We start from the raw sequence: 25,211 nt of genomic DNA on the forward strand, positions 1-25,211 counted from the left end.
TGTATTTGTTTCACGGGTAGCTTAAGGCACCGAACCCTACACCGTTCCTCTATTTTTAAGAAACTAAGTTGCCTCCTCACATCATTCTTCTTTTTTCTTTCAATACTTTTAAGAATAACTCAAGACTTCTCTCAGGGTGACGATCAGCAAAGTAACCAAGAATTGAAGACCAGCAATAATCTGCACAGTACTGCAAGTTGCCATTTTGGTGCATCCCCATCAGGCCTGAGTTTCACTGTTCTTCAGCAATCTTTTCTTCTCTGAAAATATTATTCCATAACATATGCAGATATCTAGCAAAATCAACGTCTCCTGCTACGGCCAGTGTTGCTACTATGCCACAGGCCCATGTTTTACAACAAACCTCACTGCAAACGCCTTGCTCCTCCAAACCACCTCCCAACCATTTGTCAGTGCTTATTGCCATTTTGCTCAGGTGGTTTTTAATCATGCTTTGATTAATTCCTTTAATGTCTTTTCAGATGTTTCAGCCAGACAATAGGGCAAACAGTTGCCAACCGAGGGTTTCTGCAGCAAACTGCGCTTCCCGCCAAGGCTGACATGCCCTTTTCCATCCGTGAACGATGGAACTCAAGAGCACAGGATGATTTGCAACCCAGAAGTACAGATGGGTTCAAAAAGGCAACCGCCAAGGTTATAAAGGAGACGGCATTAGTGTTTATGGTCACCTGAATGCAATCTCTGGCTCAGGAAACCCACCTGTTTGTCATTGGGAGAGAACCCAGAGGCCTGTTCACAACAGGACACGTACCACACACCCTGCTAGAAATCTGCGGTTAGGCGTTATCGGCAACAGGTGAGCTACCCTGCTGGCCCGACCCCCTGTCGGCGCGGCGGTGAGCAGGCCGGTGCCCTGACAGGGCGGCCACCGAGTGGGGGACCCCGAGGCGCTGCCAGCGGCGCGTCAGCCGAAGGCACCGGGTCTGACGCCTTCCGCTTCGGCACGGTTACAAGCGAGCGCGGGCGACGCCATTGTCCCCAGCCAGCTCTGGTAACCCAGACGTACGCGCTTAGACCAGAAACTTCCACGTTCGGTGCGCCCAGGCGGCACCAGGCCCAGGCCCGTCCCGGGGCGAGAGGCCGCCAACGGCCGGGCGGGGCGGGGCGAGAGGCAGCTCCCGCCTCAGCGGCGGCCCGGTTGGGCGGTCGCCGGGCGCTCGCCGTTGCCAAGGGGCCCGGCGACGCCAGGCCCGGCCCGGCCGCGGTTCCCCTTCGCCTGCCGCCGCCAGCGGCCATGGACAGCGGCAGCAGCCGCTCCACCGCCTCGGTGCTGGCCGAGCTCCGCTGGGACGATGGCTATGCCGTCCCTGTCGCCAACGCGGAGAACCAGGCGCTGGAGGACGAAGTGAGCGCGGGGCCGCGGCCGGGGAGGGAGAGGAATCCGCCTCCCGCCAGCGGCCCTGGAGGGCTGCCCGGGGGGCTGCCCCGGGCGCGGAGCCGTCGGACCGGCCCCTGGGCTCTGAGGGGGCCGCCGGCGGCCGGCCCTTCCCCGCCCGCCTCAGGGCGCGGGGCGGCACGGAGCCCTCCCCGCCGGGCCGGGGAGAGAGGGAGGAAAAACCCACGGGTTCGGGGGGGCCGCGGAGGGAAGCGGGGAGCGAGGTCCTCACCTTAAAGCGCGGGGCTGCGGGGGGAGCCCGGCGGGGCTGCGGCACCGCGCCGGGCCCGGCCCGGCCCGGCCCCGCCTCGCCCCTCAGCAGCCCCGAGCAGGGGCTGCGCCTTCGCCTTCCCTCAGCAAAGCTCGGGGTCGCGGTGGGGTGCAACGACTCTGTTTTTTAAGTAGTTGCAGGTAATAAGCGCTCAACTGAAAGTAGTTACTTGACCATTCTAACTCTTAAATAGCTGCAGAAGATGCAAAAAGAAAAAGTAAACCTGCAAAATGAGTTGAACGACTTTGAAGAGCGTATAGAAGCAATGACATCTCATTTGAAAAACGTAAGACAAGAGTTCAGCTTCACTCAGGTAAATCGCTACCTCTAGCGGATCCATTTTATCGGACAGACTTGTCGTCTGAGTATCTTTCTGTGGCTGGTATCCTTATATATTTTGCCAGCTTTGTTAGAGATTTGTCAGGACGTTCACAGGAAACAAAAACTATATATCTCGGTGACACTATGCGATGGTCATTAAAACGATCATCTAAGATCAAATGACTGTACCTAGAAGAAAGCCAAGAAGGATGCATTTTAGAATTCTTTATTAACGGAGACTTTCGTAGATGATAAGAAAAATCTGGTCAATGAAAATAAAACATCAGTGTAAGGGAAAAACAAATTTATAATCTTTATAATGGTCAAGAGTTAATTGTGAAATGCTAGTGAAGAGTTAATTCGTAGACGTGAAAAAATGAAGTGAGATGGTTAAGGTGCAAGTCTTCACTTACACTCGGAGTTAAGTGGCCGAAATGGGTGTTTAGATTTCTAAAGAGTCCCGAGTCAAAGCTGCACGCCTTTCAGGTAAAATATCCTAGGTGAAAAAGTCTTAAAGTTCCCTGCAGCTGAACAACTCTTAATTTTTTTTTTGTGCCAGAGTCAAGTTCTAATCTGCACATAAAGAGACAACACATACTAGTTTATTTAAGAGAAGCTTCTAGTAAGTAATAGATTTGTTATTATACAAGGAAGAAAACCCCTGTTAAATCACTTCTGTCAGACAGATTAGAAAATGTAGAGATAGTCCTGTAGGCCAGCCTGGTGGTGGTCTGTCTCTGCACAAAACAGTAAAATGGTTTCTTTTGCTGTGCCTCCTGAATCTGACGTAAAGCCGATGGTGATCAAAAGACTTGGATTTTGAAAGATTAAGATTATGAATCTTGGGTGAAATATCTTTTAATTGAGTTTTTAGGGCTAAAAATGGTTGATCTGTGGATATCTGATACAGTACAATGGGTGTATCTATATATGAATACATATATTTGAGATACTAAAACCCAAACAATAAAGTTGCTCTGAAAATTCCTATGTTTACATGACAAAATCATACCATCTCTGACTTGGGATTTGGTTGTATGTAAAAAAAGGTTTTTTTGTTGATATATGCCTCTTCTTTATTGTAAAATGCTGAACCATATTATTCTCTAGTCTCTTTACAAAGCCAGAGAGAATGAAATTGAAACTGAACAACACTTGAAAGCCCTTGCTGAGAGAGAACGTGGACGTCTCAGAAGTGAGATTAAACGACTGGAAGATGAGATAGTTTCCTTAAGAGAAAAGAAAAACAGCCAAGAAGTAAGGTTTAGAATTTTTTGTAAGAGAACACCCATATTGCAAGTAGATTTTATGACTTTTCCTCTCTTGCACTTACAGAAATAAGAGTATAAGTCAAAAATAGCTAGTTATAGTTAAATCTTATAAACTATAATAACTGATCTGGATGTGCTTTTCCCTGTGTAGGCAAGTAGAGTGACACTGGGGATCTCCTTGCATAGACTGATCAAGACTCAGCAAATATTAAAAATTGCAGTCTTTCGATATCTAGTTAATGTTCTTAATGCCTGACACACAGCCACACATCCATATCACCATCTTGTTAATTCTCACAAGTATTGTCTTTATGGTTTAAAAATTAAATTGTTGGTGGCAAATCTTCCCCACATAAAGTAAACTCGGGGCATGATTTCAAGATCAAAAATTTGCTTTACATTGGGAAAAAAAAAAGTAATCTAATGCTATCTAATTACAGGTGGTTTTCTGTTTAATGGAACTGTCTCTTTCTTTCTACAAATAATTTAAATTATGTTTGTTTATTTTCTTATTTGCTCTCTTTCTTCTCATTAAGTCTGTTTGTAATCTCCAGTCTCTCAGAATGGGTAGCATGATGAAGATATCCTTACTATTCAGCTGGATCCAGATTCTCTCATATTTGTGTCAGGAAGTCTCTTCACAGTCACATGGGGCCATTTGTAAAATGATATGCAGAATAAGGATCCAAGAACCGGGCCTCACTGTGCAAGGGAGACACTTTACCCTATGATGCCTCAGATCAGTTTATTATGTGGAATAATATCCCACATATACATATATCTCGCCAGAGGTTGTCTTTTCTGTTTAAAATTATTTGCATTTTAAGTTTGTGGGAACTTACTGTCTTGTTTCTTCTTTAAGACCAGGATGCATATTAGCATTCCTCAAGTATAATACACAATGAACAAAAAAGAGAACTAGCAATTCTGTTGACAACAGGATGTATGTAAACTTGTTACAGTAGCTTGAACTGGTGGTTTCAATTACTGTTCAAAGAAAATATTAATATTAACCCTTTAATTTATTTCTAATTTTCTTAGCGTACTATAAATAAAACCACTAAGAAGTTGGAAAACTTAAAACAACAGATGAACTGTGATGAGGAAGTTCTGGAGAGCTGGATAAAGGAATCAAATCGTAAAGATAATGATGCTATCGCAATCCAGAAGTATGCACAACAAGATGAAGGGAAACTAGGAGTAAGTACAAACGACAGCAATTTTTAGAAACAAAACAGAGAACCATTCTAGCATTTGAAGACTTTGTTATGTTATCAAGTCAGGTAAGACAGAGACAAGATTTTGTACAACAGTGCTTTTAAACTGGTTTCTACTTAGCACAACACTGCAATTCCATATGAGATTCATTTTAAAGGTCAGAGGGAACAGGTTTTACAAAAGGCGAAAGGCATAGTTGAAGACATTAATTTGTTTGTTTATCTGGGTAAAATTTAAGTTTGAGTTTTTCTGAGAAAGGGCACAAATGGATAATGAAGCCTAGAAAACACTGCCACTGAATTAAGAGAAGAGTTTGTTCCAAAATGAATGCCAAATATGGACAAATAGTGTAGATTTTCCCATTAGAACTGAATTTGTTAATATTACTGAGAACAAAGTACAAGTAATTCAGTAAAGCTGCCTAGAATAATGAAAGATGGTATAAATAAGCACTACAGTCACAAGTTCAGACTCTATAGGGGTTAGTTCTCAAGTATAATATTGATTTAGAGATAAGTATGCCTGGTTAATATTGTTTTGAGCCTTGAAATACAGGGAGGAGAAAACTGATTTTTACTCATTAAATACTTAGCCCAAAAACTTTAGCTTACACAGTCTCATTGGTATCATTTATGTTAGCAAGTCACACAGTATAGTAGGAAGAGTAAAGTGAAACAGCTGATGCTGAGGACACCACGCACACATTTATACATGGTGGAGGGTTACTTTTGGTCCAGCTCCAGTCTGGTCCCAAGGGCTGACAAGAGATTATGGCCTCTTGAATGATCAAAAACTTGGGAGGCTAGATTCTCAGGTTTTTTGTTCTCTAAAATAAAATAAAATGGATGCCTCGGTAATTTCACCCCTAATTATAGCAGAGCTTTAAGAATTTATAAGACGTTATATATTTGTTTTCAAATACATTATATTTTTGTATCCTTTCATTTTTAGGCATTAACCCTTCAAGTAGAAAAGTTGACCATGCAAGCAAATCAGAAGCGCAGAGCTCTTGATAATGAGCTTACAGAAACCGTAACAGCTCAGGTTTGTGCTTAAGGTTCTTGAAGATATGTTGTTATATATGAAGTTTTTAAAATCAGAAATCATGGGGGTGATTTCCTTTAAACAGATAGAGCTTGACAAGACAGCTGAAGATTTTCGCAGAGTTCATCAGGAAAGGCAAGAAGTCATCAGGCAGTGGGAGAACGCAATACAGCAGATGCAGAAGAGAGATCAACAGATCGCTCACTGTGCTTTGGTAAAGCTGCTGTAACTGATCCATATCAGTATATCAGCCTGCTCTTGCATCTATGATATTGATAGGAATTTTGCCAGTCGCATATAGACTGATTGGGTCCTTTAGATGTTCAGTGTTCTCTTTGTGTTTACCTCTGTATTTTATGAAGGTGTTTCAAAGTTCGGATATTACTGAAATATATTCAGAATTTGTTTTGAAAGCTGTATCCCTCAGTGTAAGTAATGGTGCTCTGCTTGATACTATGCAAGGTTTAATTTTCAGTCTCGAGGTCACTGAAAAATGCAAAGCATGCCAGTTTCAGGTTGTTTTTTTTTGTCTGTGATCTAAGCAGCAACAAGATGGAGCGTTATTTCTTAGAGTGTAAGGACAGTCAACTGCAAGGAGGGGATTCCGTGTCTGGGATGCAATATAAAAGAGAAAATAGAACATTTGTTATTGAAGGAATTAGCATTGCCACCTCTGTGAACAAATGCATGACTATAACATTTATGTCAGAATTATGATAAATAATCACATTAAGGTTAAAAATTGGTTCTTAAGTACATTCTGCAAACGGAGAGAGGCAACAGCACTCTTCCGATCCAAAAAGAATCCTGTTGTGCATTATGAGTCAGTATTAATTTCTAAAATTTCTTCATCGGTTTGGTCAGTGTCTCATGCACAGATGGTACAATGGCCAGAGGTACAAATAAAGTATATTTTATCCTGACTTTGTCAGAAGAAGTGTGAACTCCTCGGAAGGTTCTGCAGGGCAATAGAACAGATGCAGCAGAAAAAGCCTGAAGGATCGGTGTAGAGAAAAATTTTATAAATGTGGATTCCAAAGTAACAATGGCCTTTTTTTAGAGGGGGAGGAAAGGCATAATTACATGTACAGGAAGGCTCTACCTAAACGCTTAGCTCTGCTAGTATGATAGTTTCCTGCTGAAAGAATATCAGCTTTGTTACGTTGCCCATATGAGTATTAGGTATACCCTTAGCAGAAACACGGTTTAAACAGGCTTAAGATATAACACTAAAAAAAATGTAATAATAGAAGATGACAAGCCAGAAGAAATACTACCCAACAGAAAATATAGTGGTCTAATTTAGCTGAAATATTTTGGATTTCATAGTATTTCAGGTCAGAAGATTCGTGCAAAGAGCAAACACCAAGCAGATATTAAAAACCAAAACAAAACAACAAACACCAAACCCCAATAACAACAAAGCCCCAGCTCTGGCCAGCCTTCCATATATTAGTAGTCCATAGAACAGTCCTACTGATGCTTTTGTAAACAGATTTTTTTTTAACATTAGAACTACAATATGATTTTCCCAGTAGCTAATCTTTCACTTAACCTTTCAAAACACACAGTTTTCACTGAATAGCTATAAATCTGTCAGCTAAAGTAAGCATCACTACTGCTAGTAATTCTCCCTTGCATTTCGTCCATTTCAAGTCTATCTGAAGTTTTGTTCACATAGCTCTTTTTTTTCCTATTCAGTCAATCAAAAATTATTTTTATTTCATGCAAGTTTATAGTGACATGTTTTTTTGAAATTGCTGAAATCTTTTGGAAGTTTCCAATATGAAACAATTGTAGTATTTGGTGTTGTGATGTATTAGTGGAATAAAGTAATTTAAGAATGATGTGATAACTGGGCTATCTCATGCAAAGAGTAGTCTTAACAGCAGTCTATCTTCTGGTTGTACCCTTTATTAATCTAACACATCTTAACTAATGCAAGCAAATCTAAAATGTTTTTATGCTGATAGCTAATAACAGAGATAAAAGAGGAGATCAGAAAGAAAGAAGTTGTGCTGAAAGAGAAAACTTCCTTTTTGGTAAATGAAACTCTTAATAATATGGAATACGAAAAGAAAATTTCTTCAGCTGAACGGGAAGCTACCAGCCTCCGAAATGAGTATCGAACTCAGGATACTTACAGAGTTCGGCTGCAGGATGAGGTAAGGATGACCAAACAGTTCAGAAAAACAGACTGAAACCATAACTTTTAACTCTAACTTTTGACTGGATGGAGGAAATACAGGAATAGCGTTTGCTTTTCTCTGTTTTTATACTAGACTCTTAATAATTCAACAAAATGTCCACTCTTCTCAGTCTACTCATGATTACTGGGATCTTTCCCCATAATCCTTTCATTGATAGCAGTGAAGAGATCAGCTTGTGTTCTCTGTGTTGGTATAAAATGCATGAATTTTCTCTTACGTGGTCTAACACTAGATGCTTCAGAAAGAGGTATGTCTTGCCTTTAGCATATGTAGGCTGCAGTATTGTATAAAGATGAGAGAAATCTCTTCTGGATTCCAAACGATTCCTGTCCTGTGGTCTCAGAAGTGAGTGTTGATGGCCCTTGTAGGCAGGTTAAAGTTCTTGGGGAAAAAACCCAAACACTTTCACATGGCTTTCTAATCAAGAGGCAGTAGGATAGGGCTGCTTGATGCTGCCCGTACTTACTCTGCTACTTATATTTAATCTGCACTTAAAGCTAGGAATGAGCTGTACTGCTTAATTACTTAAATGCCTGTAGAAGTATTTCTAAGAGGTAATTAAAGTCTCATGGCTCTGTTGGGAAGGGACACACTCGTATTACCTGAGTAAGTTTTCTCTTAACAAGAAAATGGTAACACAGGGCTACTCAGCAAGCTTGGTGATTTAAAAAAAAAAAAAACCCAAAACCTGCATCTGCTGTTGCCTTAACTTTGGATAGCTTTTCTGCAGTAGGTAGTTTATAAACTGATATCCTAATTAAACTGTAGGTAGCTCAAACAAGATGTAGGCTATTACATTACCCTATAATTTATGCAGACTTGAGGGTTCACAGAATTGGTAGGTTTTCATCTCTAAGCCGTGAGATTCTTGCTTGACATTTTTCCACAATTAATACTACATAATGTGATAATGAGAACAGTCTCCCATTATTCGGTGTTAGAACATCTGTGGCATGCAAGTGAGAAACAAGGAAAGAAACAGACTTACAGTTCAGCTGACAACTTGTGACCTCCCAGTTTCTTGTTCTGGTACAGAGAGAGACCTGCTGTATATACCCTTGATCGGGTTTCGTCATCTGTGAAAGTGAAGACAATTACACTGTTAAGTGATACTGTGAAGACTAATGAGCTACTGATTGTAAAGTGTTCCTATCCTGTTTAATGTGTATGCTGTCATGTATTTTTTACCAAATCAAATGCCCGTGTATTTTTGTCACAGTGTTCTCTTATCTTAATCAAAATAATTTTATGTACCCAACAAAGTTTGAATTAGAAATATTTAGTAGATACATAAGGGTATCTGTGGTCACAATGAACCTCATCAAAGTCAGCCGTGCTCTAGAAAACCGTGGTTCCACTTACACAGATGCTGTGGGACGAGAATTGCAGCCCATAGCACCTTCATAATTTGTTCTGTATTCATTATGGAGTATTTTCTCCCGGTATTATGTAAGATTATGTGAATTAGCCCATTGAGTTTACCAGCTGTGCCGGTTTACAGCACCTCAGAAGTTGCAGCACTTCTCATTTGGAAAACACTGCTGAAAAGAAACTGAATGCTTTCCAATAAATAGGTCCCTTACAATTTTAAATATCCTGGCATGTACCAAAGTAAAGAGCAGCTTAATTGCTCCGTTTTGTAATTTATTAGCTGGATGCTTTGAAATCCACTGTGGACAGAACTGCTTCGGATCTAGAGTCTTTGAGAACACAAGCAACCAATCTGAAGAAAGAAAGTCAAAAAAAACAAGCCAGGTAAGAAACAGACATTTTAAAATGTGATTTGTAAGGATTAGTAATATAATCAAATCCTTGAGCTAGCAAAGAGCCTTAAATAAGGTTGATGATTAAAGCCTCCAACTTTCTGGTTATTTCATGTCCTGCATAGTTTCTGGCAGTGGGCAATTTAGGAAATATTCCTGGTAATCCCTGGTTTTAAAGGGTGTGAAAAAAAATCAGTTAGGGCCTTGGTTATCATAGGTTAAAGCTTAGCCTGCTTTATTAGGCAACTGCTCAGTAAGGTGTGTTGCTTGGGTTTGGCAGTGTGGTATACGCAACTTGTATTTAACTTGTTAAATCATGTAATTTTCTTCAGATTAAGCTTTCTTAAACAAAAAAATGCGAGTCTTTCCAATAAGCTGAAGGTTGTGACTGAGGAGACACTCAGTTCAGAAGACAAAGCTTTGAGGATGGAAGAAATACTAAAGGAAGACGAAAAAATTGTCAAGGTAAAATTTTTCATGGTTTCTGCAAATGAGGATTCATTTGAATTTGCAAACTCTATCTGGAGCAAACATTTGTGGATTCAAATGGAATGTAAGTATTAATATGACATGTGGCTATTTCATCAAATGAAGAAGTAACGTGCATGTAGATGTGTCAGTATCTGTGCTGGGAAAACTCTGGAGGAACATAAGTGGTCCTAGTAATTCAGAAGATGGTGTCCCCATGCATTAACATAGGATACTGGAACTTTGTACTCATCCGGGTGTAAAACCAGTATCCTGACTGCATCAGTGTACTGACCCGGGCTGTTACCTCTGACATCACCTAAAAGCTACTTACAACTTCTTGGCTAGACTGAAATAAAAGTTATTTACTGCAACATGGCAAATTTTATAATAAAGATACAGTAATGTTTTGCTTCTGCTTTGTAACAATAGTGAAAAATGTCAAAACCTTGTATTTTGCTTAGCTCTTTGGGGAGTTTGTCTCTCAACGTTGTGGTTTATGGGCTGCTGAGGAGCAAAGGTCCTTGAACTTCTATCAGTTTTCCATCACTAAGGTTGTTGAAGGGTGAGAATCTTGTCAGGATTACTTTTCAGTAGCGTTACTACTGAAAGCTTCTTGGCTTTAGTAAAACACCACCAAAACTTACAAACCTGCAAAAAGCTATGATTTTGGCAAACTGGGATTAAAAAACATTTTGAAATCTTTTAATCAGATTTGGCTGGCCTAGTCTCCTCTTCAGTATTTTAATTCTACTACATGATACTCTGACACATCTAACTTGTTGGGGACTATTAAATAATTACTGGCCCACTTTAGATTTCATTTTCATGATGAATAAAGATTTTGATCTGGGAAGTGGCATGTACGAGCTGTAATACAGTGACTATTTTTTTTTAACATGTCTAATAATACTTTTTTAAATCAAAACCCACTTATGTTGCAAATTAAGTATAGGAATAAAAATACCTCAGTCATTATCATGTGATGAACTGCAAAGGGCTTTTGAATAAATGCAATGTTGTAATGCAATCATCTGAACTTTGCTGCATTTCAGAAAATGTTTCTACTGCTTTGTCATTTTGCTGCTAATTCTCTTAAAGTATTTTACTACTTAGCTTCTGACTGAACTTGATACAAATTTTTTTTTTTTTTTTTTACATTCTGCTGGACAATTGAGTATTGGATATGCTGAAGCTTTCTTTACTGCAAAACGACCAGGTCAAATTAACGTGATGGCAGGTGTTCCCACACAAGGGACAACAAAGCTGTATCTCTGCATACCACTGTATACTTCCCCCCCCCCCCCCCCCCCCCCCAATTTGTGTTTTCCGTAGCACGTATATGAAATGATCCCTTGGAGTAGAATGAGTGTTATTTTTCAGGCTCGTTAACTCCACAGGCATTAACTGTACATTTAAAATACACATACAGAAACTAGAGAGGGGATGTCTTTCCTTTGTAGAGAGTTTCTTAAATTACAGGCCTTCCTTACTGTTCTGGTTTTTCAGATAATTTGAAAACAAGTTGTAATGATATAACATTTCATTAAAACGAAAACCTGATTTGCTTCCCCTTAAGGCTGTTACCAGGGTGGCTAAACCATTAGCAGGGTTTCCTTACTTGCGTCTGTGGCGGATAACCTAAGATGACACTGAGCTTGGCAGCTCCGCAGCTCCAGGGCAGTATTTTAACTAGGATGAACTGTTCTTGAACAATGTCTGTAATGTATTAGTCAGAAGCATGCTTTCCATCACCATTAGACACGCATGGTTATTTGCTGCATCTATTAATTTACTGTGAAGAGATATTTACAGGAACAATGTGAATGAAATGTCACCATTTTGTGCTTTCGTTCTGTGATACTTCTCCCTCTCCAGTCTGTGGCAAAATGCCGTTGCACAGTGAAGCTTACTGAATATCTTATCTCTCTATTAACAGCCTCACTTAAAGGGAGAGAAACAATTTCTATTAAATAAATTAATTTAGATATGCAAGAAAGACTAGGAAATGAAGGTCAAATCGTGATCCAGTTTTAGGAGACGAATTCATCATTGTCATAAGCTTCAGAGATGCAGCTCAGAATTGGGCACATGCATAAAAAGTTTACTTCCGAAATTTAATTCCTTTTTTCAGGCATGATCCAAAGCCTACTGACATCAGTGTAAAATGCTACAGGCTGTAATGATTTCACATTAAACTTACACCTGCTTTTTACTTCCTGAGTTTTGGATTTGGCATTGCACTTACAGCAAGTTCAAGTACAAACAAATTCTCTTTGGTAGAATGTAAGGATGAACTCCTAGAGAAGGAGTTCTTTTTCACTGTTATTAAAGCCAGCAAGATAGTTTAGAAGCAAATTTCACAATGTATACATCTAAAATCAAGAATAAGCACATTTTTAATCAATGTGGAAAAGGTAATTCTAAGGTATTTTGCGATATTAATTTTAATGTGCACCTTCAAACTCTGTACCAGACTTCAGCTAAACATAAATGAGTCTTTTGGAACAGGCTCGTGATGCCACATCACTCATTTCAGAGACGTACCTTACGGGAAACCAGCACGCTGAACGGCCTGAGCTTTGGAAGGCCTCGGGTTATTTTGGCGGGGGAGGGCGTGTGGAAGGAGGAAGAGAGAGAATAAAGTTGTCTTCCTTGTTAGGGTTGTAGAAAGAAAACAATCTCAATTTTGTTTGTTTTCAGTACGTTTCAGGTAACCTGAAATGTTCAGCATTGTCTTACCGTAACAGACCCTACTACAACCTCATTGCCTGCACTGGTTCAGGTGCTGATGGCAACTTACCTCTGAGAATAAGGAAATGATTTTAAAATGGGTAATTAATTTTGCAAACAAAATTATTCCAACCTATAGAAACACACATACGTACATACATGTGCATACACACAGAGTTACAAGTTTTAATAAACCATTGAAAAGCTTTGTATTATGTTTCTCCCAATATTGACATATACTGGAATCAATAAGGAGGGTTTTTTTGAAAGGATGACAGGAATTTAGTTTTCTGAAAGGCTGAAAAGAGCAGCATTCCCATAATGGGAAAAAAGAGAGTCATGCAATAGTAGGGTAGGATCCAAGCTAAAAAAAAATAAAAAAAAATTTAAAAATTACTTTTTAAGTCAGAGACTTTTCTTGCCAACCATTTTGAAGAGCTAGGAAATTCCGTGTTCATGTTAATGGATGTAGTATTGAAATTTTTTAATCTTCCTACATATGATTAATAAAGGCAAGTAATTCCTCAGAAATTACTTCTTATGTGATTAATTATTTCTTACTACTTAATGATTAATTTGTCACCAGGAAAAAGAAACAGAAATGGACCAGTTAAAAGAACTACTTTTCAGGAAGACTCAAGAGTTAAAGGTGCAGAAAGATAAGGAGAAGTCTGTTCTAGCAGAAATCGAGGGAAGTCGAACGTCACTTAAAAATCTTAAGAGTCGACTGCACAGACTTGATGCAGATGTATTAAAACAACAAGAGTTAATATATAACCAGGTAAACTATTAATAGGCTTCCATACTATGTTTGTTTCTTGGATCTAATGAGAGTAAATTGTTTGAGTTCTGTAATTTTTGTCAACATCTTACCATTTTGGAAATGCCATGCAGTAGAATTTGAAGTCTGCATTTATTTCTGTCTCTAGATGTAGGATAAAATGGAAATAACTGAAACTTGCTACAGTATTACCTACATTATGCACTTGTGTATTTCATTATTTTTTGGATCTGCTGCTTTTCCCACTGATTTCTCAAATCAGTTCTTTACTTTGATCCCTCTGAACCACAGACACCTCAGGGTAAATTTTTAAAGCAATACAAGAGGTACATGCCAAAATCCTGTTATTCACTAATTGGATTTTGTGCATATTTCCTATGCACCACTTTGAAAATTCGCTCTTTTCTATCAGCATCCACTGGTAACAGCAAGATGGCAGCTCCACTGTAAGCCTCCCTACAGCAGACTGCGCTGAGCACGCTTTGTTACCCTTCTAGAAGATTACTCCTGAACCATCACTGCACGTCAGTCGTCTAAGAATATTTTTCTAATGAGGTCTATAAGCCATAAATTATTATAAAACAATAGCTTAATTGGGTGGCTGTCCTAAAGCCAACATTTAGATCCAAGTTTATATCCAGTGTTTTAGCTTTATAGAAAGGCTATGATTGCTTATCTCAGACAATTAATTCTCTTAAAAATTATTTTAACAGGATTTTTATATTCAGCAAGTACAGAGACGGCTGTCACGGTTAGAAGGAGAGGTTAATGCAGATGAAAAACAAGTTTTGGAAGCAAAAGTTGCTGAACTTAAGAAAACCTTAGAAGAAAAGAAAAATGCATATGATGTTTTACATGCGCAGCACAAGAAACTTCAGGTAACTTCCTTAGAACATCAGGTTGACTGTGTAACATCTAGACACCTCAGTGAATTAAATAGATTGGGTATTAATTAATAACTTGGTATTAGATTAAAAGGTATTTGAACTTTGTGTAACCTGTGTGGAAAACTTCGTACATGCCCTATACCTTCCAGAAAAACAGGTCATTACTGCACAACTGGGGCACCCTGGCAGGAAGACAAGGATTGAAGTGTTGGCAAGGCAAGGTTAGCTTTCGTTTCAAGATGTGACCGGCTGCTTGCAAATGTCCGAATTCATCGTTAGGACCATGTAGAAATAGGAGAATGTTATTCTGTGACGCTACTACTTCCTTCTATATTTTTCATAAAATTAGAAGTACAGTTGCATTTAAAATTGTACAAAGTAAAATTACTGAATTGAAGGTACAGTATTTGAGTTAGCTGACCCCATCCTGACATGTAATTCAGAAATGCTATTTTTTTTTTACTTTATTCCCATGCGACCATTTTGCATATTCATGCTGCTTCTCTGGTTTTCCGCTGTCCAGTGACCATCCCTAATTCTCTAAAAAACGCACTTACCTTTCTTGTGGATATGAACCAGTCAGTTATTCTGTAGGCAGTTTGTAACTTCTTTTTATAAGAAATATTTATATTTCTTAAATTTATAAGAAATATATATATATTATATTTATAAGAAACATATATAAGAAATATATTCTTTTTATAAGAAATGTATCAGCTACGTTTCAGCACGTTTTGAAACCTCTTTTCAAAGAGAAACCATATGAAGACGAAAGTCAGGTTTTTAATAAAACATCACTACTGGTTTCTCAAAGTGATAGTTAAGAAGAAATTTGATCCATTTAGTGAGGGGAAGAAACTGCTTAGACGGGAGCCCTTTAACTGGAGATCCATGCAATAACAAGGTCTAATGGTGCGCAACTGGTGCTCACACGTCAGTTTTGACGAGATGCAAAATTTGAGCCGTGAGTGTAATCAAACATTGGAACACACTGCCAGGAATTTATTCATACTCTGGATGGTTTTATGAAGATGCACTATGAATATCAAAGTCATGGTCAGACACGCCAGGAGAGTTTTTTTTATCTAGACCAAAATGATTCTATTAGAATTGCCTTATTGGCTGAAAGATCTATATTGTATAAATAACAATTACTACGCTTCAGATAAAACAAGCGATGACATCAACATCGCGCAGCACTCTGCACGAGGACTGCAATGCTCTAGGCGCTGTTTGCAGAGCAGCATATGGGCACAAGGCGATGATGGTTCCTGGTTCTAGGACTTAAAAATATCTCATTTCAAATTAACTGGTAGCTTTTGGTGCAAACTACGTCCACAGAAGTAAACTAAACATAACTTAATTTGGAAACAGAGTGATGTCCAGCTCATCAGGAGAGCACTGGATAAGACAGGAGAAGAAACAAGCGGTATGATGATCAAGATAAATGAACTAAATCTTTTCAATGAGAGATCAGATCAGGAGTTAAAAAAAGCTAAAGCCATTAAGCAGGTACAGTATTATTTTACAACTTTACTTATACAGCACAGAGTTAATTTGTTTTTTAAAACGCACAAACTCATGACTTGATCTGAAGGCTGCTGCCTGCCTCCCGCGGTGCTGCCTCATTACATCCATAAGAACCCCCTATGTAGTTTCTTGACTTACACCTTCCTTCCCAAACTTTGAAGTCGCTTTCATCGCTATTACCTTACCAGGCAAAGTGTTGTTTCTCCCCTGTATGCAGCATAAAGTTTCTCTGGGTTATCAATTTAATCACATTACTTACACCACAATACCCACCTGGTCAGTGGGGCTTTTTCTTCTGAGAAACAATTGCCTTTAAAATAGAAAATGTATTTACTGTTCAAGGACGTCTTTACCTAGCGCTGAATTTTTATTCTCAATCTGTGATGCCAACTAGTAAGTTTGGCTCAGTTTTGTTATTAAATTGCGGGACTTTTTCCAGCAGATGGTTTGGCTCTATCTACGTTCCAGTTTAAGGTATTAGAAATAAAATGGAAGTCTTTCTTCCCGTATTTTGATAAACAGAAAAAACCAGTTCCCAGTCCTCTCATTACTGCGCGTTATTTCCTGCAATAATCCCTAGCCTTCCTAAAAGAAGCACTAAGGTAGCGGAACAATCTAGGGTGTGAGTAGCAGGGGGAAGCCTTGCCATCGACTTCACCGGTGCGCTTGCTCCCCAATGAAAACTCTCCCTGACCTGGACCTTTTCTTTGGGGATGAAATTCAGGGGAACAAAAGAAAGAAGCATAAAAGAACTCAGAGAAGAAATGGTACAGAGTTTGGGATCCATAAGAAATGGGGTTTTTTTAATGATTCAAAGTGTTTGCATGCTAATGAAGTTCACCGCTTGCTGCTTCTCATGAGTTTTGGTGTATGTAAATTTGCTGATATAACACATGACTTGTAGACCTACAGAATCTAGAACATAGTCCAGGACAGTTATAATGGTTCAGGTGAGATACTAACTGCTTCAGAAAGTTCCTTGGAAAGACTGCTTAATTTCTTTAAAACCACCGTTATAGTCTTGGCGTTTGTGATGCTAACTGAAAGTAAGGCGTAGATGGAAAAGTCTAACAAACCATAACTCAGTCTGAATTAGAGTCCAATGAATTTGGATAAAACCATTCAGGAAACACTCTACCCCTGTCGCACTCGCCATGTAAACTATTAGCAAATGAGAAATTGAGAACATTTTTAAATGCAGAGTAAAATGAGTCTTACAGTTGTATATATAAAAAATACAATAATGGATGCTTTATTAAAAATTATTAGCTTAGTAACTTTTATAAATATCTTAATTAAAAATGATGCTTTCTTATTTGAGACCTTTTTGGCATTTATTAGGAGATGATGGTCGAAGATAATCTCTTAAAACTAGAATTGAACCGTCTTCGAGATACTCTGTGTAATAAGACAGAGAAAGTTCTAACACTGGAAAAACAAAAGCTGGAGTTAAAGAAAGCCATAGCAGAGAGAACAGAGGAAATTAAGATCCATAAGGCAATGCTGGATTCCCAGATAAGACTTGCGGATCAGGAACGGCAACGCGTAAGGTAACTATTCTTCTATCTATTAAGCTTGTAACTTTTATTGAGTATATTTTACATGGGGACTGACTGAAAAAGAGAAGCATTTTACCCAATCTCACCAGTTGGAGAAGTTGAGGATGAACTAAATCTTGCTCAGAGTTACATACTGAGGCAGTTGAGGATAGCAAGAGATCCCGTCCCTGAAATCCAGCCTCCCGCTTTCGCAGCCTGGTGACCAAGAGATCACTGGTTGTTCTGCTAGTGGCGATCCTCTGCAGTACCGAGGGGAAACGTCGGTTGCAGGCATCTGTTTAAAGTCAATGTCGTGTGCATTTTTCAGAATAATCGGGAAATGTGAGATCAGTCTGTCTGGAGGTATGACAGAATATTTAAAATAGAAAAGTTGTCTTTAAAGAGGGTTTACTCCCAGCTGCTTGATAAAATGCGATTTCTTTGACTCATACAGTAAGTCTGTTTGGTTTGGGTTTTTTGCCTTTTTAACAAATGAGCTCTCCGTTATGTGTCCTGTTCAACAAAACTAAATCTTCTGAAGCGTGTATGTACCCTCGTATAAAGCAACCGTATCGGAAATAACTTTTCCCTTCTGTAATAGTCAGTGCAAAGTATCTGGGACAGCTCTAGCTCTGAAATCCCAGTATCTACAGCCAGCCAAAAATCAACGTGTCAGCAGCTGAGCTGCTGAAATCTGGCAGGCTGTTTCTTCCCCCCTCTGCTAACCACACCCCGCACAATAGGAAATTAGAGTGATTTAGTGTGACTAAAGCTTAACCACGCACCGAGAGTGCCGACTGTGTGGCTTTTTTCCTTTGATAATTACACAGCTAATTGGTACTTCCATGTAATTTGATTTGGGGTTGTTGCCTACCCTTGCTTACGCTCATCTAGTCGTGGCAATGTTAAGATACTATCAGCAGGAGGCAGCTTGCGCAGCTGTAGGATTTAAATGCCAAACCTTTAAAAAATTTTTGGGAAGGGCTGTGGCACAGCGATCTGGAATACGAAAATAAAGTAAGGCGAATTTAGCACTGCAGGAGACGTGCAGGTAACCAGCAGGACAGAGGGCTGCGGCTGGGAGAACACAGAAAGCAACAAAACCCAGCAGCAGCGCAGCCACTGCCCTGCCTGCGTCCTAGCGGGTGGGCACTGCTGGAACAACGCCAGGAACTTAAACTGCTCTGACGGGAGCTGCCCGCAAAACACTACCCGACAAACACTTTCTCAACCCGCTTATTTTTCTCTCAAAATAAATCAGTGCTGAATTTCAAGATCGCCTAAATAAAATTGATAAACTGAGATGCAGATATGAAATCCTTACTGTTGTGATGATGCCACCTGAAGGAGAAGAGGAGAAGACTCATGCCTACTATGTAATTAAGGTATTTTATTAACATAATTTGTTATAATTCAAGTATTTAAGCTCTAGCTTTCCCTGGGCTCTACTGAAGTAACTAAGACGACCTCCTTGCCTACTGCTTACTTTCAGTCCAATTGCTTTACGTTATCTGGCGCTGTCGGTTATTTAAATGATACAGCAATTTCACAACAATCTCCCCGGTGAGTCCTAATGTCGGTGGGACCTTAATTTGAAAAATTGCACTTCAGTGCTCATTAATTTACAAAGACACAAGAAGTACTGGTCATGTGGGAATCTGCTATAAACTGACAAGTTTATCACAGTCTCGCATGATCTTAAAGTCTTCTACCCGTCAGCGTTATTTTTAGGTATTTATTTCACCATATGGTGTTCAAACTTTGAAGAATGTCAGCTTCCCCCTTTTAGTTATCAATCACCTATGCATACTTCAGCTTTTCGGTGGGGGGAAAAAAATCAGTCTTTATCCATAGTGCAGTACTCTGATTCTGGAACAAAAATCTATTCTTTTTGATCTCCACAAATTCCCCGATTTCCTCTTAAAGCAAAATGCTTCTAGCTGCAATCTGGGCTCTGAAGTCCATCTCCCTCTCATTCTGAAGCGTGAAATTTCTTAGTGATGGCATTTCTGCTGCCGAGACCCAGCCCGGCAGCAGGCCTCAGTAAAGCCCGCGTGGTCACTGTGGGCGGACGCCCTCTGACAACCACGGAGACTTTTCACTGCGTGAGATTTTCTGAGGGGCTACAGAAGAGACATCCCTTCACCAGCTGGCTCCGTTTCTTAAATCTCACTGACCAGGTGGATGGAGACTTCCCAGTGAGCGACTCCCAGACAAACGGGATGACTTTTAACACTCGCCCGCTAGTTTTGTATGATGTACAATCTCAGCTCTTACTGGATTTTGTGGGTAAGGAAACCGATGTGAAGTGTGTGCTGCAGTTCACATCAGCAGCGCAGAGCATGGAAACCGCTGCGTACGCAGCGAGGATACTGCGGCGCGGGGCTCTGTGAGCGTCCAGCGGAGGGCAGATGCCTTTAACGACACGCACGTGGACAGAACACCTCAGAGAGCTTCCAGTACTGGGAATAACGGCTCCTTCCAGCCCCCCAGTAACTCAGATCTCAGCTCAAGCCTGACAACACAGAGAAGCCCCACATCTACCTGGGCTTTTAACCCCTAAATATCACAGGTGTTTTCTGTATAATTGTCCTAATATTTTCAGTATGCACGCAGTCACCTAAAATATCAGTTTTACTTGCAGGCCGCGCAGGAAAAGGAAGCACTTCAACGTGAAGGTGACGATTTAGATGCAAAGATCTGCAAAGCTGAAAAAGAAATTGTAGCTCTGGAAAACACTTTGCGTGTACTTAATAACTGCAACAGCAATTACCGGAACTCTTTCAAGGAAGTCACCGAGACAAGTATGTAGAATAGAAATTGCTGGTTGCTGTGTGAGTTACGGATGATGGTAAAACTCAGGTCTAGAGCGGGGAAGTTCCATGGCACAGAAGAATGAATCACAGAAAGAGTAAACTGATAGTAGCAAAAGGGAGTAAGTCACATGCTGCTGTGAGTGATTCAGCAGAATAAGCACAGAAGAAAGCGCAATAAGGTGTAATTACTAATATTTACATTCCTATATCTGATTTCTGTGAAGATCTCTAAGCCTGTATAACTTTTGCAAATAGTCATAAGCAGGAGCATTCAGAAGAGGCAAAGCATAAAGATGATTACTGGGGAAAAAAATGTCATTACTGGGAGAAAGGGGCGCTCGCTGAAGTACCTGGGCCTGGTGGATAAAATTTTGCACGGTACAAAAAGCACCGTAGTGCTTTTTCCCTGTCGCGTTGCATCACACACAGCTCCTAATGCAAATTGCAGCAGCAGAACAAGCCGTGCTGCTGCCGGCCGCCTCGTGGCGGACTGAGCCAGCCCGGGCACAGAGCTGGACCTCGAGCAACTCCCCGGGCAGCTTAGGCACACGTGCTCCAGGGGCGAAGACCGATCCCTTACCTACACCATCGTTATCTCCGATTTTCACAGGGAAGCGGGGAAAAAGTAGTAGTAACCTGTCAGCTGGGAAAATGATGAGGAAAAGTAAAAAACTGTGCTCTTTTAGTGTAGCGTCAGCAGATTTTAAACCGCGGACTACCTAACTACAAGTTTTTGGATATTGAAAACTCCTCAGAATTCTGGAAAATACCTTCATTTGCTGTTTCTGTTGCCACTTAGACTCCGCAAGCTTGCTCTCCTCCAGTGGAACTTCCTTTGTTTAGCTTGTAAAAATACATAAACTTAATTCTAGAAAATATTTGATTATTTAACTTTTGTGCCCTCTGCTGGCTCTGGACACAGTAGCTCTTGAAATCATTCTCTTGCATGAAGGCAGTTACTTTTTCGCAGGGATTTGGAATTAGTAGCAGAGTATGAAAAAAACCCATAAATGTTGAGGCCTCTGTAATACTCCCACCACTAACGCAGCAATACTCCATGGTGCAGTTACTTTAAAGTGCAACTGCTTTTAAAGTGAAAATTGAGTTGTATAGACTGCTTGTCCAGCATTAATTAATGCTGCCTCATTGCTTGGGATCACAGGTGAGGAGTATGAGGAGAAATTGAAACTAGAGGAGGAGAAGAGGGCTGCTGATGAAAAATACCGATACAAACGCAGACAGATCAAGGAACTGCAGGAGAATCTCCAGGTAAAGCTCCCGTCAGACAAGGCTGCAGCCTGTGCCTAAATCCTAGCCCCCCTACTGAAAGAACGGGAAATTCTGGGACAAATTTTTGCCCCTTCTCTTACATCCTATGACTTGCACGAATGGATACAGTTTTTTAGAAGGCTTTAACTCTCCTTTCAAAAAATTGAGTGCTTATTTGAATTTTTGTGAAGCACAATGAAACTTCAGGCTTTTTAGTCACATACAGCTAGAAGTTTCCAAATCCCAGATGCTCTGTTCTGGCATCCAGGAAAGCAGTTGTCTTTTTGTATAGCATACCCCACGATACTGTATCATCCACACGTCTTGTGTCCTCTGGCATCTAGGTCCCAGGATTTTCCTAGGAGAACATGTTCTGTTTTATTAGCATTCAGGGTGCTTCAGTTTAAACCGTGCTAAGCCAGCTCAGGGAAGCCAGCTGACTCCCACCTGAGCTGCCCCTGGCGCCCAGCCTGCTGAAGGACAGCTTGGGTTCAGGCTCCACGTCAGGGACTTACTCTTGGTTCCCCTCGTCACCAAAAAGCCCACCTGGCCCTTAAGAACGAACGACACTTGACTCTGATGGGTGACACTCTAGTTACAAGTGTCTTAGGCAGAAGAAGTCAAAGGCACCCCGTTACATCCCGCAGGATTATTCTAAGCCCTGAGCCACTGGCTACAGGTCAACAAACATTCCTATTGCTTAGTCCACCTCCACAGGACACGTACCTCACTTAAGAAATAACATCTCGGAAAGGAAAGAACAGGGACGCATATCTTCATTGGGGAGTAAGTCCTAGGACACAACGAGGCGTTAAGGCATACCCTTCCCTGCCTCTTTATTTATTTATCTTATAAAAACCAGAGCCACCTTTACAGAGCCGCCTTTTTTCATTCCCGACAAAGGTATCCATCTCCTCCCACGGGAAACAATGTCATTTCTCTTAAGACAGCTTGCACTGGTACGTCGGTACCGTGCCAAATACATGGTCTGCAGACACTGCTCAGAGGCACGTCTGAAAATACATGCTTAAAACTTCATTAATAGTACCTTTAACGTCATTTTTGAAAGATACGTAAATTACCCGGTACTCTCTCTGTCCTGGCATTTATCTACCAAACAGCGCGACAGGCAGCGAGTTTTGAGTTGTGTAGCACTTAGTACCAATTGCTTGAGCTACATTTAGAAACAAGTAGTAGCGATACTGACCCTCCCACAAAGTAATACAGAAAGTGAAAGGATATCGGAATGGCTTTATAAACTATAACTGCTGTTCAAATGAATTTGCAGAGCATGGAAAAAAATTTCGATACGGTGCTGAAGCAGGAGGCCCTCTTCCAAGAGCAAAAGAAGGAAAAACAAGCTCTTATTTCGCAGCTGAACAAAGACATAGAAGAACAGAAGCCAAAACTAGAAAGGGTTATGAACCAGGTCTGTATAGTCATTAGCGACAGCTTCTGACTTCATAGTGACAGCCAGCAGCGTGGTTAAAACCACAGAACTTAAACTTAGCAAGTTTCTGAAAAAGTGAGGCATTTTCGTAACAGCAGTGCTTTAAAAATATTTGTGTTAAGTGTTCCAGACTATCCAGAGAAATTCAGTCTCTGAAGAAAACTAAAACAGAAACACAAGAAGAAAGGGACATTGATCTTCGTGAATTGAAAAGCTTCCACAGAAACATCGACAAATTGTTAGCTGATGTTCTAGAAGCAAATCCTGATTTATCTACACCCTTTCAGCTCTACTTTCACCAGGTGAGCTTTCCGGTTAACTGCCACCGGCATCTCGATTGATGGCTCTAGTCTACCGAGGAGTGTTTCGAGGGCAACTCCTAAATTCAACAATAAACTACGCTTATGGTAAAGCAGGAAAAAGTGTTCATCTGCTTTCAGCATCTCTTTAAATCCAAAGGATTGTAAACCCTCCCGATACACCCAGCCCTACGGTACAACCATTAGGTCAACTTCTTTTTTCTTTCCAAATTTTCTAGTCCAATTTAGAGCTTCCTACAACGGCTTCTAACGGTGGTAGTCAGAGTTCTCCATCACCATCCCCACAAAGCTCGCTAGCTTCTACCAGGTAAGTGCTAGCGATGGCTTTTTTAGCTTTGGTTTTGGTGTGGGTTTTTTTTTCCTGAAGGTAAAGCTTAAACCAGCAAAATTAGTCCCTAAATGGCAGAATTCCTCACTCCTGAAGGTCTTCTCAATCTTGCCTCTACTTCCCGAATGCTCTATAAAAACTTTCTCCTTACACTCTCCCACCTTTAAGTTTACTAGATTTTTCTAGCACACAATTAAGTTTACTTCTGCATCCGTCAGAGTTTAAAACTGTAATGACAGAATAACCATGCTTACCTTTACTAACTGCGCTCTAACTAAGAAGTGGTTCCACGTTACAAAAGCACGAGTTTGCGCTCCAGCCCCATTTGCACCTGGTAGCGTGAGCTCCCTTTCCTGGTTAACCGGGGCAGACAGCGCTGTACGCTTTTACTGATACCTTTTTCCCCTGCTCAGCACGCGTTCAGCTGGCGGGGCACAGAACACCGTGAGTCAGTTACAATCCGACAGCGTCCCCACGAGCTACCCAAGCTACGAGGGGTTATGTCTACCAAGATGGTGGTAGGGGTCTCACCCAGAACAGACGCTGCTGCTGGGCGGCTGCGCTGTAAGCCACCGTGGGCAGCTGTTTTACCCAGAGGGATTTCTGTGTACTGATGAGTAACTCTTGTCTTTCAGATCCTCCAGAAGCGCAGGTTCGGGCTCCAGTCAGACTCCATCGCTCAGAGTCATAGACCTGAGCTTGCCTGTCAGCACGCCCGCGGCGGCAGCTGCTGGCGGTTCCCAGCCAGCCAGCAGAGCGAGCGCCTCGGGTATTTGTACACGCCCAAAAAAGTAGTCGTTTGAAGGCCGTAGGGAAGGCTTCACGCTACTTAAGGCTTCTTAATTGAGTAATCTGTAACTTAACTTATTTATCAAGGTCTGTTAGCAATCTTAGCGTTAACTTCTATTGGAAATGCGTGTTTCAACTTTCTTCTGCAACATAAATTATCTAGGAAAAATGTTGAGCATATGTTTTATACAATAAAATCAATTAACCTTTAAATTACTTTCTCATTTTGCTGTTGGAGAACTAAAGATCCACAAAACCCTTCCGAAGCCCGTAATTCATTTTTCATAGCATGAAAAGGAGAGTTACGTTAAAGCCGTTAAATTATAGCGAACTGGTATCTTCGCTGCTGTCCAAACAGTTTTAGGTTACACTGCGACAACCCAGGAAAGAAAACGTATGCTTCGTTTCGAGATCAACCTTGACTATTAATCAAATAGTCAGCTCGGGTAATACCTTAATCGAAAGATGACAGCACAGAGTTGAAGGCAGCAAAGCTGCTACTTCTGTTTGAAATCACCGAGTACCTTTTTTGCAACTGACCTCTGTCTACGGAGAAACTCGGAAAACTGGCAGCCGACGCGGGGCTGGCGTGGCGCAGGCTCCCTGGCGCGTTCTGCCGGCCGTCTTCGCAGAACTCGCTGTAAGCAGAGCCTCACCTTTGCCGCAGCAGCGCGCCCACCGCCTTCAAGCGCCCTGTAAAGCAAACACCCACCAACGAACCCAAACAAAAACCAAGGCCCGCGCTTGAGCTTACCTCGGCGATAAACGCCGTTTCAAACCCCTCTCCTTGTACTTCCCTTGGGTTGTT

At 40.8% G+C, this 25,211-nt stretch overlaps 1 protein-coding gene across 3 annotated transcripts; it reads left to right on the forward strand.

Moving 5' to 3' along the window:
• Positions 1-595: 595 nt before the first annotated feature.
• On the forward strand, positions 596-24,534 carry CCDC39 (coiled-coil domain 39 molecular ruler complex subunit). 3 transcript variants are annotated; one of them, XM_087739378.1, is made up of 20 exons: positions 596-817; positions 1,861-1,980; positions 3,099-3,245; positions 4,301-4,459; positions 5,429-5,521; positions 5,607-5,735; positions 7,495-7,686; positions 9,383-9,486; positions 9,827-9,959; positions 13,282-13,476; positions 14,190-14,354; positions 15,738-15,875; positions 17,235-17,443; positions 18,693-18,816; positions 20,076-20,235; positions 21,410-21,516; positions 22,805-22,945; positions 23,089-23,268; positions 23,505-23,593; positions 24,250-24,534. In XM_087739378.1, exons 2-20 carry the CDS (start codon positions 1,870-1,872, stop codon positions 24,407-24,409), a joined length of 2,736 nt encoding a protein of 911 aa, XP_087595504.1. In that variant the 5' UTR covers positions 596-817; positions 1,861-1,869; the 3' UTR covers positions 24,410-24,534. The 3 variants fall into 3 exon arrangements, with proteins under 3 accessions (XP_087595504.1, XP_087595503.1, XP_087595505.1); XM_087739377.1 differs by lacking the exon at positions 596-817 and adding an exon at positions 1,132-1,366; XM_087739379.1 differs by lacking the exons at positions 596-817; positions 15,738-15,875 and adding an exon at positions 1,132-1,366.
• The last annotated feature ends 677 nt before the right edge of the window (positions 24,535-25,211 follow it).

Source organism: Nipponia nippon, unplaced genomic scaffold (assembly GCF_047370975.1).
Source record: "Nipponia nippon isolate SJK-2023a ecotype South Korea unplaced genomic scaffold, ASM4737097v1 scaffold_7, whole genome shotgun sequence".
NCBI classification, from domain to species: domain Eukaryota; kingdom Metazoa; phylum Chordata; class Aves; order Pelecaniformes; family Threskiornithidae; genus Nipponia; species Nipponia nippon.